Here is a 16,856-nt window from a genome sequence, read left to right on the forward strand (position 1 = left end):
GGCGTTTTTTCTAGCACACCCAGCTCATGGTGGTGCTACAGCCAGACCTCCTTCTCTGTCCTCTCTCAAGCGGCATAGTGATCTTTAGTGGAGACATGAGATGGGGTGGGGGTGGGGCTGAAGGGAATACGGGTAAGTGGGAAATTCACTTAATTCTGGGCCAAACAACCTGATGATCTTTCAATTTCCCCATTTAAAGGGAGGTGAAGCTTATTTCATGGAAGAAAACAGAGCTAAGCAGTGGTGGTACTATATACTCCAATCAGCCAGGCAGTGATGTGCAACACAGGACTCTGTGACAGCCTTATATCTAGTGAACATGTGAACAGTCAACAAAGAGGTACTTTTCAAGAGAACAAAATAAATCAGCTTTTAATTTTGCTTATATTTTTACATGAAACATGATTGTCACTTTCCTATCTGCTTTAAAACCTTAAGTTTAATTGTGCTTAATTCAACAACTATGTTTTAGGTGATACTGTGATTTATATACACCAAAATAATTATGTTAACTAAACAGATTCTGGTCATCCCAAACCACAATCTATTTCCTACAATCCCCAAAGCATTGCATCCTATTACCATCTACCAATCCTGGGGTTTGTATCATTTTGACTTACTTTAATTTCCCTGGGCCTTGTCCATATCCTTTAGTCTCTAACTTCCTGTAAAAGTTCCTTAGTTTGGCTTCAAAGTCTCGCTTGTAAGGGGCTGGAGCACGGGCATTGGCACGCTGAGTACCTACAGCAAACCACAAAGAGACAGGGAGTGGATTTGATGTTCATCACATCACCATGAAAAAGAATATTACCATGTGGCTGAGACCACAGTTAACAAGTAAAAGGAGGCTATACTTTCGGGTTCCTGCACTTTCACCTCTCCAAGTTGAAGGACATCACAGGGCTTACGCAGGATCTTAAGATGTCTTAGATGTCTTCCCTGTAGCCTTTTGGTTGAGAATAGCAATTCTGTTTGAAGAATTAATGTTGCCTATGTGTTAGTCAAGTATGTTCCTCTTTTCAGCCCAAATTAATATAAGTCAAACAGAATTACTCACGTCTAATGGTGAGATGGTATCATGGCAGTTAGACAGGAAGTTACAATGTGAAAGTACGTGGTACACAAAGCAAGAACAGCGAGTTTCCATACTTGACGAAAAACCTTCAAAAACTTATTTTTGATATGCACTATAGTGTAACTAAGAAATACTGTAGACACATAATTACATACATTTCATACTATAGGGTAGAATAATACTGATCTGAAACAAAATTCAGCCATAACTGCAGAAAGCCCATGTCTCCTGGTTGTATAGAGTAAAAATACTACGATTTGTTGTGTTCTTAATATGTGCCAAGTACTGTGATTACCTACAGATTATCTAAAGATGTTTTACATGTCATTCCACAGCAAGCATAATTAATAAAATATAAAAGCAACATAGTTTGTTCCCCTTTCCATTAAAAAAATCTGATTCTGTGTTACACTGTGATTAACTGACAAGCCAGGATGCAAAACTGATGATGAATATGGGAATCAGCCACCATGACAAAAATATGGGAAATTTCCACTAAATTTCACAACACAATAAAAGACAAAAGAAATCAAAACTTGTGATGTTGTCTTACATTATACACCATGTAAGCTCCTTACATATGTCCTTATGCATGAATCAACTAAGTGATGATTATTTTTGCTAATACTGTTCGGAAACAGATGCTCAAAATGAACAAGGTCAGGTTGCTGGAGTGGATATCTTGGTTGGGAAGACAGAAATAGTACATATCAAACAACTAGAGAATGGTTAAGTCCTAAACTAGATGGTATACAAACTCCTATAAAGTAGGAGGAATAAAACTATAGCCCAGCCCTATAAAATAAAAAGTAAAACTATAAAACTAAAAAATAAAACTATTTATTTTAAAAAATATTAATAAAAACAAGAAAATAAAACTATAGCTTGGGTATGGCCGAGCTGTACCTGGCCTTATCGATCTATTTTGTTTGCCATGTAATATTTTTAAGTTAACTGTCTACATTTAAAATTTAGGAGATTTCAAGTTAAAAAAAAAAAATCTGATTTCTCCTGAAAATTTCCCTAGGAGGACAGTTGCCCCGTGAGGTGAAGCCTGTGCTCCCCACTGAGCCACAGCCTTTCAGTGACAATGCATTTGAGACCAGTGTTACAGAAAAGTAACAGTAAATGAGGATAAACAGAGATCAAAATGTTATATGGCTTTATAAACATGGGAGAACCCATAGGCTATACTGAGGCAGGGCAGCAAGAGCTGGAATAAGCATTGCCTGCATGTTCAGAAGACACTGTGGAGACCCCACTAACCTAGAGCAGATGGGGAATGCTGGAAAGTAGAATATTATATTGGTCAGAAGTTTGATACCAAATTATGAGACTTTTTAAAAACCTAGCCAAGAAGTGTGAGCATGATTCAGCAAGCAGGGGGAACCCTTTTTAGGTTCTTGAGCAAGGAAATAACAAACAAGTGATGCTTTCTTTCAGAAATGATTTTCAAAGGGTGTTGAGTAGATTAAGGACAGGAAGGAGGAAAGATGAGGGAGGAGATTCAGTTAGGAGTAGTTGCGGAAACAGAAGCCCGAGGGGATGAGGACATCCCCCTGAGGGGATGGACTGTGGTGACTCAGAGGGGCTTTTACAATGTGAAATAAGAACTGGTAACCATAGATAAGTAAGGAAGAGAAATAGGAAGCTCACGTGGTAATAAAAAACCTTTTAAACAGTAACAGGAGTTGTCATTTGTTGTGTCTGCTATGCAATAGGGACCATTCACTTCACAAAGCGGATCTTGGGAAATCCTCACAAGCCTAAGAAGCAGGCATTGTTATTACTACCGTCACCACCACTTTGTAACTAAGGAAGCTGAAGGCATATGCCAGTGAATGGTAGATTTAGGATCTGAGCCCTTTCTGACTGATGCTGGAGGACGGGGGCGGGGCGGGGGGGGGGGGGGGATGCGGTGCATGTGAGGCTTTATACGTACTAAGCTGGAGATGACAGCTGTTTAGGTGGATATACCCTATCAGCACTTGAAAACAGAGTACTGGAGTTTCGGTGTGAGATCCAGGCCACACTTGGGGATTAAATGAGTCAGTGTCTGTGTGGTACATCACTTCATGCAGTGCCTGCTGCATCAGCAGCCCCATGTAAATGTTGTTATTGCAATTATCTGCATAAAGGTGAATACTAAACACATGGGGAAATGCAGTGAGATTTGGAGAATGGAATTTTATAAAATCATCTATTGATTAGTAATATGTGCAGAGTTCTATTGGCATAATTATGAATCTTACCAAAAAGCTATGCCATAAAGGAAACAAATAAACTTGACCTTAAAAGGCCTGGGATACAGAAGGCTCCTAGGCAGTAGTTCTCAATCTTGAATGTATATCAGAATCACTGAGGATGCTTTTTAAAAAACCCAGTGTTCAGGCCACAACCAGGACATAACTACATGAGAATCGGTGGGGATAAGACATAGACATACGTGTGTCATGCAGGTCTCCAGATGATTCCCACATGCAGCCAAGGCTGAGAACCATTATCTCCCACAAGAAGGTCAAAACTAACCAGTGAAATCCCTGGGCACCATCCAGGGACAAAGTGGGGGTACTTCCCATGTATTTGTAAGACATCCTCTGCAACATGAAGGAACACAATCTGCAGGAACTCTAGTCTCCTCTCTTGGACAGCTGAGGAGCAGAGCCCTGCAGCACAAGTCGTGGCGGAATAAAGCTGTTGTGGCTGCAGACTAGTAAACCCAGACAGCTCAGAAAGCAGCCATGATGAATCAGCTTTCAAGAGCACAGACATTTATAGGGAAGAAGAAAAAGAGGAACAAAAGACTGAAAATCTTTCCAGACACAAAAGAAACACAATTCTTTAAGGGCTGATTACTTTTTAAAAACAGCACATATTCTACTGCCAAATAATTTGAGATGTTTAAAAGGATGTGGGAAATGCCATAATGCATTCCGTCAATATCAACACAGACACTTACTAAAAATTAGCTCTAACTCCATTTAAGCTCTAGGTAAAGGAATTCAATTATGGAGACTCTGGAGACAGAAACTGTTAAACGCAAATATTCTTTTGCTAATAGTTCTATTATGAAAAAATCATTTACACATTACATCATGGTTTTAAAATTACAGTAAATTATGCTGCTGGCCCTTGTCAAATTCTTAATGCAAGTCAGGTGCAACTGCCAAAAAAATCCATGGCAGAAACAATATTACTTCCACTTTGGAAATAAAGAAAAAAGTATCTTGGAGAGTGAGCTCACAGAACTGAATAAGAATCACAACTGCAAGGGAAGTTCTAGGATATGATTCACTTAGAGAGAGTCATGTCATAGTCTTCATGGTCTTAAAAAAGGAAGTCAAATACAAAAGATCAACATTGCATACAAGAAGTGATCAAATAAAAGGCTGATTTTATGAAGAGTCAGTATTATGTTAATTATTTGCAGGAAAAATTTCAGTAACAGATGTAAGATTTGAAAAAAGAAACCTTGCTAAGCAGTTCTAAAGCACTCCCATATAATGCTGTTAATATTACTTCCATAGACTCTTACAAAACTGCACAATCCTATACAAACTTAAAGAATTCTACCAGACAGAGGATTTCTTTTCTAGGTGATACTAAGAAAAATCTTGGTATCAAACTGCTAAGAAGTCTGGGTCTTCTTTGATGCTGGGTGTGACACCCAGAACCCGGAGTGCTCTGATGACTGGCTCTTGGTCTGTGGTGGAAGAGTGAAGCTCAGCCCAGTTCAGCATGGTTCCAGGCTTCTGAACTGGGATGGCTCAGAAGTGCATTTCTTTTCCGTTCACTTTCTAAAAACAATAAATGCTATGGTTTTCTTTTTTATAATTCCCTGTTAATGAATGAGAATAAGCTGTCAGGCACTAAAATAATTTCTGGAAAACTCTATCTTCTGGAACATAGATCAACAATGGAATTAAGAAAAAACTCAAAAGTAGCTGGTACAGAGCACAAGCAAGGCAGTCCTAGCATTTTTGCTTTATTCTCTACGAGTAATGAAAGGCCCTCACATCACTGTTTTGACCTTGTTGATGACTCTACTTACATACCATTAAAAAAAACAAACAATCATATCTGATTTTTCAAATGTTAGCAAATTAAAAGCAGTTTATTAAAAGAGCAAGGCTGGAGGGCATGCCAGGGACTGGCATCCTCTGAGAACACCAAACAGAAACACAAAAATAAAACCACCTGCCTATTGTGACAAAGATAGTAGTATTTGGTTCTTCTTCAGTCTTTGGAATCTTACCCCCCCATCCCCACCCACTAATGAAGAGCTTCCTTCATTTGTATTGTTTGGTTCCTAGATCATCTTTGTGGGGCTGAGCATAAAGCCCCACAAATATACAGCTAAAACAAGTAGAAAGCTGCTGCTGCTACGTCGCTTCAGTCGTGTCTGACTCTGTGCGACCCCATAGATGGCAGCCCGTCAGGCTCCCCTGTCTTTGGGATTTTCCAGGCAAGAACACTGGAGTGGGATGCCATTTCCTTCTCCAAGTAGAAAGCTAGGATACTAAAACAAAAGCAAGGATAAAACTACTTTTCTAAAAACAAGTATAAAGCTACTTCAGAGACTATGAGGGAAAGGAGGGAAGGGAGAGGGCAAAGGAAAGGTGGAAGGAAGACAAGAGGGAAGGAGGGAGAAGGGGGAGAGAGAGAGAGAGAGAGAGAAACAGGAAAAGAAGTCAGGGAGAAAGGGAGGGAAGGGGGAGAGAAGGGAAGAGAAGGATGGATATTTGTGAAAAGAGCTGACAAGACAAGCAAAAGCTGGGATGATAAGACTTTGGAGGGAAACGGGGAAAGAGGGTCCTTAAGGAGCTGCACTGTGTGTTGGGAGAAATAACTGCCCTCAAGACAGCCTTCAGGAGCGACCCACACGGCTCTTCAGTGCTCTTCGGTCCGGTTACTTCCCTTGAGCATGACCTGGTGCTCTGCTAGCTCTCAGAGGTTCCAGTTCCAGTCAAGTAATAACAGCTCTGTCTGAAGATGCCCTCAAATATGAAACAGCCTCAAGGCACTGAGGATAGGGAAGCAGGGAGAGATATAATGTACTGATTAAAAAGTCTCAGCAAACGGTAGGTGAAACGAATTCTCTGATGTTCAACATTATAGCTTTGGTCACGTGGAAAATTCACATAAGTGAGCTCATCTCCAACAATATCAGATAAATGAGGTGTTCTTGCATTTAAATTCCTAGAAATGTGCAGCTACAAAAAGTTCTGAAATAAACTTCTGGGTCCTATATTTGGCATAATAAACCATACGGTAATTGGAAAGGTCTTTTCCTTCTGGCATAACTAAGGTCAGGACTGGCACTATAATGGACCTAGAAAAACAAACCTTCACATTCCAAAATTTTGACAACTTTAGGTGAACACTATAACAGCTGCAAAAAGCAGTGAGTCAAAGTTTCCAAAGCCCTCTCTCCCCTGCACTTGAAAAGACATGTAAATGTGCTTGGAATGAGGAAAAGCGTGGAAAGTTTAGCAGGTTCCTAGGCATTCCGAAAGATCATTAAAATTTATGACTGTCATAATTTTCACAATATTATTTCTCACACCACTAAAAGGGATGAAATTCTAGTCATAAGAAAGAGTATAAGACAACTTTCAAAAATCCATTTGAAATGTTTTCATAAGAACTTCAGCAGTATTGGTCGAAGAAGAGGCTATTTTGCTCAAAGAAACAGAGATTCTTCCACAGGGTAAATGAGGCTAGTCTTGCCTTCGTATCATGTGGAATTAGTTATAGTTACTTCCGTTGATATCAGGCAGTACATCCCAACTTCAAGATCAAATAAAGCCCACTGAAAGTGAGTAGGCCAAAATATGGAGATGATTCTTCCTGAAAATTAAAACCACCACAAACACTGCAAGCAATTTAGATATGTTTGGAAATTGTATAACTCTCAATCTGCTTCCAGAATGCATTTATTGCCAACATGAATTACGCATGTACATTTGTGATGCTATATAAAAAGAAGAAACAGTCACCATTTAGAATGTTCATAGTCTCAAGAATGCCAAACTCGTCATTGAGAGAATATGCCTTTGTAGGGCCCAGAAGGGACAGAATCTAGAGATCTACCTTTTTCTCTGGGAGGATGGGGCCACAGTAAAGGTCTGGAAAGGAGAGCTTTGACTGGAATGAGCAATACTCCAAAGAGCTTCATTAATTTAACCATAAAGCATGAAGTGAAGGGACAACACATTTAAACATTTAAACATCCCCTTAGGTTCCAGCTAAGATTAAGACCAGTCAGAATGATTAAAACTCTAGGCAGCTAGTTCAGTAAATCAGGAATAAGTAGATTCATACAAACCAGTTATTAGTGGTTCAAATATTAACAAATTATACTTCTCAACTTCCAGAAAGAAAGAAAAAGGGATAAACTAACATTTATTGGATGCTTGTTATGTTCTAGGTACCAGGCAAGGTGTTCTTCTCCAGATAACTATGGGAGGTGATTGTTATTATTTCCTTATTAAAGAAAAAGAAATTCAAATTCAGGAAAGACAGTAAACTGCCCAAAGTCACACACGGTTGGTAAATGACCAAGGCCAGTAACGAATTCCGTTAATCTTTCTCCTACTCCTTTAACTTACCCCTAGAGTCATACAATTTTTTTCCCCATCCTGTATCATCAAAACAGGGTCCCTACTTTGTTCTAAAGCTGGCCTGTGCTTTTGTCTCCAGTGTCCTGCCTTCCCGCAGGCCTGTGCTTGCTAAATGCTGCTGCTTCTTCACCCCATTCAACAAACCACTTTCCTCCCACCCACACTATCTGACCTTAACACATACACAAACACTCCACTTCCACATCCTAAAAACCTTCCCTTAATTCTTCTCCTTCTAAGCATTGCCTTATTTTGCTTTATTTTCACTTCCATGTTTAATGGAAAGAGTGTTTTTTACCCCCTTTTTCTACTTCACATCTCCTATCATCCTGTAACTGGTAACATTCCAGTCTATGACCTATTAATTCATGGAAACTGCTCTGGGAAATGTCATATAAAACTTCATGATCTTTAAATCTAATAGCCTCTTCTCAGGCCTCATCCTTCTTGACTCCTCTGAGCACCTGGCCCTGGGAGCCAGTCCTTCCTCCTTGAAACCTGGCTTCCCTGAAAAGATGTTCCTGATTCTCTTCCAAAATCCACTGACTCTCTCACTTGCATCCTCAGCCCCTTCTTGGATACTGGAGCTGCTCATGTCACCGTCCTTTATTTTCTCTTGTTTTCCACTGACCTTCCTCCCTAGTTCTTCTAATCTACCCTGTGGGCTGCAACTGCCACCAGTAAACCTGTATTCCTAACTGCTAACCTCTCCTGAGCTCCAAGACTGTTTCTCCAGCTGTCTCTGGGCATCTCCAGTTGGGTGGTCCAAAGATTCCTCAATAAAACATGTCCCAAATCAGTTTCCTTTAATCCCCTCCCCCCTTCAGTCTAACCTTTTCCCTTTCTTGGTAAATGGCATTACCATCTGCCAGGCAGTCCATGTGGTGAGGACCTCAGAATCTGTCTTCACTCATCCCCGCCTAGACTCAAAGTTCTAGAATCTACATAGATCCAACACAGTCTTTGAATTAACTTCCTATTCTCCATCACCATTGCATGCTAAGTCGCTTCAGTCAGTCCAACTCTTTGCGATCTTACGGACTGTAGCCCATCAGGCTCCTCTGTCCACGGGATTATCCAGGAAAGGATACTGGAGTGGGTTGCCATCCCCTCCTCCAGGGGATCTTCCTGACCCAGGGATCAAACCCACTTCTCTTACATCTCTGCATTCACAGGCAGGTTCTGGTAAAGAACCTAGCGCCACCTGGGAAGCCCTATAGTCCATCCCTTTATCATGTCGCCTGAATTAATGCAACAGCTTCCCAGATGGATTCTCTAACTCTAGTCTCTCATATTCTAATACATTCTGCGCATGGCCACCAAACTGAACTTTGTAAAGCCAGTTCTGCTCTTCTGTTTGTAAATTTTCAGTGGTTCCACATGGAGTACAAAGTAAGGCTTCAGTAACCAACCAACTCTAGCCTATTTTCCCAACCTGACCTCTGAGAACTTGCCTTCACTTGTATGTATTAATTTGTCCTAAACTGCTTTATGTTTCTGTGGTTTAGCTTATGCTATTTCTTTACTTACAATGTCCTCGTTCTTTCGGACCACCTGGTAAAATCCTATTCCTCATTCTTCAAGGCTTCCCTTCACGCCTGTTGTATCTACCTTTCCCTAAACTCCCCACCCCCACACCTTGAAGGAAGAATCATTCCCACATCTGTGTTCCCAATACATCTCTTCATTACAGGACTAACCACAGAGCTTTCAGTCACTTGTTGACTCACTGCCCCACCACGAATTTTCAAAGGCAGAGATGGTACTATTCATCTTTGTAGCACCAGGGTCTAATTCAGTGCTTGGATCATAGCTGGATGCTCATTATCTCTGTTAAATGAACAAATTAATAGACCTTTTCCTGTTTATGGTATTCAGTTAGTCTGTAGCTTCATTATGATACCAATATATGAAAACAAAAGTTATATGTCAAAGAACACAAAGCAACTTTTAGTGACACAGACAGAGTTTGGATTTCTATTAAAATAGTTTTAAATTCTGATAGCTGCTATGGTGTGAACAACATATAGCTTATAATAAGGATAAATATAGCTGATGTTTCGTCAACATCATGACTACTTTCCTTAAAAAAATACTGATTTACTAAGCTGCATTATCTACTTTTTATTCATTCATTCATTCATTCTTCTGTTTACATCATACCTCTTTCAAAAAGAATTTAAACTTAAATTTTTTAGTTTATTTCATTTATCAACATGTTCTACCTGTCCATGAATCTCTGGTCTTCCTATCTAATGCAATTAGTGAGTACTGAAGGGAAAAAAATTATCTAAGACCATTAAACTGGCTAATTTTAATTCTGTATTATTTCTTGAAACTAGAGATTTCTTTTTATTATTCACTGAATCAATCTCCTAACTAGAATTTTTTAAATCCAAAAAGCTAACACAAAAAATAAAAAATAAAAAAAGAAACAAACTCACGGTTGCCAGGAGGAAGGGATAGTTAAGGACTTTGGGAAGGTCATGTGCACATTGCTATATTTAAAATGGATAACCACTGAAAACCTATTGTATAGCACATGGAACTCTGCTCAATGTTATGTGCCAGCCTGGATGGGAGGGGGTTTTGAAGGGGAATGGATAAATGTATATGTATAGGTGAGTCCCTTCACTATTCATCTGAAACTATCACGATATTGTTAACTGGGCATACCCCAATACAAAATGCTTTTGGTGTTAAAAAAAATAAAAAATAAAATTAAAAAAAAAAAAAGCTAACACAGTATTTTGTGCTCAATATTTTCTAAGACATAGCAGATGCCACATGACATAACAAAAGTAAATTCTGCATCAGTGTATTTCATACTGTTAATATTTATCCTCCTATTTTGGAATGTCATTATCTTCCTGTCAAAATGTTTCCCCATGGAAACAAGCCATTTTCAGAGATAGGAAGTGCCCCAGAAACCCGTGTTAACACTACAGATGTACCCAAAGTGTTCCCTTACTGTCCTTTATGAGGACAGAACATTTGACTTCAGGGCTCATTCCTTAGAGAATTCACTGCACGCAGCAGGTGGACTCACCTGGTGAGTTCTGGGGAGAGGACACAGGGGAGCCACGTGGGGACTGACAGTAGCTGGGATGGAGTAAGGCATGTGGAGGCACATATGACATTATCTCTTCTTCAAATAAACTGGGGAAAGACAAGAAACAAAATGCATACTTCAGCCAAAGATACGGGTAAACGCTTTGTTTCTGCAATGAGTAAGCTGATCTCTCCCTTTGGCTCGTTCCATCTGAGGTCCAGTTCACATCCCAAAGAAAGCATCCATCCCCCTTCTCCTGTGGGTAATCCTTGGGACAAAACGCTGGCTGTTTGCAGCTTCTGTGAAACCTGCGGTTATTTACCTGTTTTCCCATCAGCTTTGGACAACATAATTTCTATTGTGCCACTTAAATAAGTGAGTTTGAGTTTGCGTGTTCATTTGAAAATAGACTGGATTTTTTATTTTTACATTTGAGAATAAGATTCAAACACAAGAGATGATGTTTATTGAGGACCCATAATTAATACACAAAGTATGTTCTATATCTTCATTCCAAGACATACAGAACAGGATCTTGGCCTTCAAAGAACTCAGGATTTCATTGGAGAATTAAAAGCAAAATATAATAAAACACTTTGAAAATAATTACAACTGCTAAATAATTAGCTTTCCTATTTACTCTGACTTTATAATATTTTTCAAATGTGAGGATTTTGATCTTATTCAATCTAGTGTCTTCTTTCTGCTCCATAGTGCAGTTTTTATTTCTAATACTCTCCTAGAAGATCTCAGGAATCTGAGATCTTGAAATCCTAGACTTTAATTAACTGCTATAATAAAGAAACATACTGTTGATTGTCAAATATACAAACACTTGACAAAATAGAATCAACGATCTAAGAAAGAGTACTTGCGCTTTTTAATTAAGAGGTAGAAGTGGCTTTTCTTTAAAGTTAGTCAAATCTAGAAATCTGTTAAATGTGTTTTCAGAAAACATTGAGAAAAGGTGGCAGCAGTTTAGTCTTCAGAGATTTAAGGAAAGAACTCCTGAGGATTATAGAAATGGCTTTCAACTGAGGCAATTCTGCCCTTCCCTGTACTCTTTGAGAATATTGGACAATGTCTGAGGACAGTTTTGGTTGTGGTAACTGAGAAGGGAGTACTTTTGGCATCTAATGAGTGGGGGTCAGAATGCTGATAAACATCTTACAATGCACAGAAGAGTGCCCTGCAACAAAGACATATCCAGCCCGAAATGTTAGTAATTTTAAGGCTGAAACTCCGGGCTATATTAATAACAATACAATAACATCTTGATAGTTATTTTCTGGTCTTCATTCATCTGCACATGTCTGTTAAACCACTATAAACCACTATAGTAAAAGCATTTTTAGATAGCATATTGTTAAGCCATCTATATACTTTTAAACTATAAAGGTCAAAAGATCTAGAAAAAGAAGCAGTAAGTAACTGTATTTGTAATACCAAATTAAGCCCCAAAACAATCAATTCTCTTTCTCAATAAATCAATAACCATTAGAATAATGTGAATTTTAAGTTGATTGCTAAGGAAAAATGCCACATAAAACAGTTGATACCACAAAGGTTTAAAAACTCACACCAAAATTAAGAGTAGCAATTAGCACCCTCTCCTTGAACATCTATATCTGTGTCCTTTGCTCCATGACACCTATCATTTCCTTTAAATACAACCAATATGTGGAAAACTTTCATACCAAGAGAGAACATTTTCTACTTGAAAAATTTAACACAGAGACAGAGAACAATATAAAAACACTCAATACATATCATCCAGGATTAACACATATTTATACTATTATCTTTTGCTTCAAACATATATACATACTTATAGAGGTGAATATACCTATATATAGCTGTATCTATATAGCTGTATAAGTTTTTATTGTGTAGGAAGCCCCTTTTGAGCTCCTCTATCATGATTTTAACATATCCTTCCAGAATTTTAAATTTTCAACATATGTATACAGGAAAAATATATAGTTTTGCCTTATGTGTTACTAGAAATTATATAAATGATTTATAAGTAGATTACATTCTTAAACTATTTCACTCAACAATATATTTCTGATATCCATCTGTGTTACTACATAAGGGATCTACTTTACTATTTCTACCTGCCATGTAATATACAGTCCATTCTATGCATGTTTGTGCATGTGCTCACGCCCTTCTGTTGTATTTGACTCTTTGCAATGCTATGGACAGTAGCCCACCAAGCTTCTCTGTCGATGGGGTTCTTCAGGCAAGAATACCGGAGTGGGTTGCTGTGTCCTCCTCCAGGGGATATTCCTGACTCTGGGATCAAACCCCCATCTCCTGTGGCTCCTGCATAGCAGGAGGATTCTTTACCACTGTGCCACCAGGGAAGCCCTATCTATGAATGTATCCATTTATTTATCCATAACTTTCTTGAACAAATGCTAACTTTTCCCCCACCTGTGTGCTTTTATCAATAATGGTACAATGATTATACTGTATGTATCGTCTTGTATACACATAACAGAGTTTCTTAGTATACATATGAAGTGAAGCGAAGCCGCTCAGCCGTGTCCGACTCTTTGCGACCCCATGGATTGTAGCCTACAAGGCTCCTCTGTCCATGGAATTTTCCAGAAAAAGAGTACTGGAGTGGGTTGCCATTTCCTTCTCCAAGTATACATATGGTATATGTCTAAAAGCAGAGTTTGCTCAGTCATTCGTGTAGGTTTTCTATCCATACAAGATACCGTCAAATTGTTCTTTGAAGAGATTGTAGAACTGAAATACCACCAAATGCAGACAATATGGAGTTCCCATTTCTCACTTGGTATTATCATTTTTAATTTTTTCAATTGAATAACATGAAATAGTGTCTCATTATTTGAAATTGCATTTTATGATTACTATCATCTTTCCATGAGTTTATTGGCTATTCATGCTTTGATTCTTTTGAAGTGCCTTTTTATATCCTTTATTCATTTTTCTTTTGGGTTATTTTCTTTCAAATTGATTTAAAAGCATGCTTTATGTATTCATGATATCTTTGTTTTATATCATGTGAACATAGTCTTCTAGTTTGGTGCCTTTCTTTATGTCTTTATATGTGATGTCTTTCATTACATAAATTAACAATTCCAATGTAGCCAAATTTATCAATCATTTCCTATATAAGCTCTGTATACTTTTTATAATTTAACAGAATATATGAAATAGAATGCATGCTAAGTTGCTTCAGTCATGTCTGACTCTTTTATGACCCCATGGACTGTAGCCCACCAGGCTCCTCTGTCCATGAGATTCTCCAGGCAAGAACTGGAGTGAGTTGCCATTTCTTCCTCCAGGGGGTCTTCTGGATGCAGGGATCAAACCCATGTTGCTTATGTCTTCTGCACTGGCAGGCAGGTTCTTTACCACTAATGCCAAAATAGAATAACCAATAACAAATACAGAAAAGTTATTTTAAAATTCTTAAGTTTATAATAGCTATATTGGAAAAAACTTAACATGGGTTTATTTTGAAATGAATAATTTCCTAGAGCTGTATCATCTCTATATTGCAGCTTGCTGATATTCAAGTCCATTTGTATCAAGCATGACTTTCTTTTTTAAGAAACAGAAAATGTATATACATAAAAAAATAAATCGATATGAGGATATAAAGTACAGCACAGAAAATCTGGCCAATATTTTTATAATAATTTTAAATGGAATACAATAAATGAAATCATTGAATCATTACATTGTACACCTAAAACTAATATAGTTGTGTAAAAATCAATTATGGGCTTCCCTAGTGGCTCAGTGGTAAAGAATATGCCTGCAATGCAGGAGTTGCAGGAGACATGGTTTCGATCCCTGGATTGGAAAGATGTCCTGGAGAAGGGCATGGCAACCCACTCCAGTATTCTTGTCTGGAGAATCCCATGGACATAGGAACCAGGAGGGCGATAGTCCATAGGGTCACAAAGAGTAGGACACAACTGAAGCAACTCAGCACGCATGCACACAAATCAATTATACATTAATAAAAATATTTTTTATTAAAAAATAATTCATGTTCTACAAAGTTCACCCAAGAAAATATTTTTAAATAGAAAGAAAAAATAAACAGACAAAGTATAAAAACAGACATAGAGATTCCATCTATGTAACAAACAAATCCACTGCCTCAGTTTATAGTAACTGATGGAAATGACTCAAACTCCAAAGCAAAATAAACAATAAAGAAATGAGAGTATCCCAAAATGTTTCAATAATCATTAAATATTATTTATTAAGCATGCACATGTAATATATTGTTACAGTATAAAATCATTTATTTGCTAATCCAAATGAAGTAAAAGTCTAGAATTAAATATCATTTATTATATGTATGCAATAATTATAAAGCTATTAATATATAAGTAAATTTCTCATGTTTCTCCAAAGGCTCATTAACTTTAGAAAACATGTCTGTTTTCCTAAAGGTGAAAAAATGTAGTCTTTCTCTATATACAAATCAGTTTTCAAATATTTTAAAATTCAACCACGTAACACATAGAAACTCATGCAAATTATAGTGCTTACCAACATACAAATATTATAAACTATGTTGTAACTCAAAATATTTAGGGCTGTATCATTAAACGTTACTTAACCAAGAGAAGGTATACAATAATTGTGATTTCTGTTTTGTAGTCATTTTTGTTTTTACTAATTCCAACAGTAGAATTCTTTAAATAAAAAAGCCACAGACTTCTATAATGAATCAAAAGAGTCCTATCTCAGCCAGAATTTTGCAATAAAACTTGCTATATTATCAACAACGAAACTATGGTAGAAACATCATATTCCACATTAACTGACCAAGAATCTTCATGAATATCTAGCATGTCACATCCTGCTTTCAGAACTGCCTAAACATCACAGTTGAGGGTTAGCATCTAGCCTGAGAAGTGACCCCTATCCACCAAACAGGTCATGTTCAGGATACAATGAAGGAAAATATCCATGAAAAATGGTTATATCCCTTTGAGTTACATTCTAACTGCAGAGCAAAAGAAAATGAGTTTTTGGCTTTAGTTTTACAAATATGGCAGCAATCAAGCATGTAGCATAAATGGTTAGAGTTAAGATTCTCATGAATAATATGAATGAGACTAGTACTACTTTGGAATAAATAAAACATTGCATGATAATGGCCCAGCATGACTTCCCTTTAATTCTATGGAGATTATAATAGTGGGTGTCCCAACCACTAGGTAAAGCAAAATATTATTTTACTCTGGTCTCCTACATTTGAAAAATAATCAAAACTGAAAAAGTTTCTTAAAAACTTGCCAGGTTTCCATTCTAAACTCCCCTAAAGTTCAAAATCAAAGCCCATCTAACCATTAAAAAAGAAAATATAATTGGTCAGTTTTATGAACGTCTATCAAGTTGGCAGTGAGTACCAGTGACCAAATTTCAACTTTCTTCTCTGATTTCCCAAACTTAAATTCTCAAAGCCATAAAGTAAATAAATGACATCAAATCAGCAAAAGGGGACAAAAGACATTCTGAGAAAAAAATTTTGGAGAAAATACAAATACAGCCTCTCTTTTACTCTCATGCGGTAAGTGAGGTATAACCTTCTGCCTCATTCTGTGATGGGACATTCTACTCATTGGTCTCTTTCCCTTTCCTAATACTGCATCCTCTGCCAGCAGGGTAAAACAAAAATCAAACTGATTCCAGTGATAAGAAATGAAATCTGAAATGACTTATCACTAAGTCAGTATCCTGTATCTCCATCACGAGTATTCCTCAAGTCTTTTAGAATAGAAGAAGCACTTACTGGCTGCCAATACTAGCACATTATTTTCTAAAGCACTCCAGAATGCCTGATGATAGGAGATTTCCCACTTTGAAAAGGCGTTACATACCTCAGCAGCATGACAAGGTCTGCATCACTTGAAAGACGCACCAATCCTGGAGTCCCTTCAGTTCGGATAAATTGAATCTTCTCCCTATTCAAGCAAATAAAGAGTTCAAATATGTGTAGTAAACGTTGGCGACATAATTCAGTACTTAAGGCATGATTTCTTTAAAAAAGAATGGTCACCACATTTTTTTGGTACCTATTGTGTGGTAGCTACTGTGCCCT

The 16,856-nt window shown here is 37.6% G+C and overlaps 1 protein-coding gene across 2 annotated transcripts in view; it reads right to left on the minus strand.

Moving 5' to 3' along the window:
* Window positions 1-16,856, minus strand: part of HECW2 (HECT, C2 and WW domain containing E3 ubiquitin protein ligase 2) — a 452,870-nt gene that overhangs the window by 47,020 nt on the left and 388,994 nt on the right. For both annotated transcript variants that reach the window (XM_069577904.1, XM_069577905.1), the window contains 3 exons: window positions 16,636-16,719; window positions 10,748-10,857; window positions 621-741 (listed from right to left, as the gene is read on the minus strand). In XM_069577904.1, the coding sequence (XP_069434005.1) occupies window positions 621-741; window positions 10,748-10,857; window positions 16,636-16,719 (315 nt within the window). The remainder of the gene's footprint in view (window positions 1-620; window positions 742-10,747; window positions 10,858-16,635; window positions 16,720-16,856) is intronic.

This window comes from Ovis canadensis, chromosome 2 (assembly GCF_042477335.2).
Source record: "Ovis canadensis isolate MfBH-ARS-UI-01 breed Bighorn chromosome 2, ARS-UI_OviCan_v2, whole genome shotgun sequence".
NCBI classification, from domain to species: Eukaryota; Metazoa; Chordata; class Mammalia; order Artiodactyla; family Bovidae; genus Ovis; species Ovis canadensis.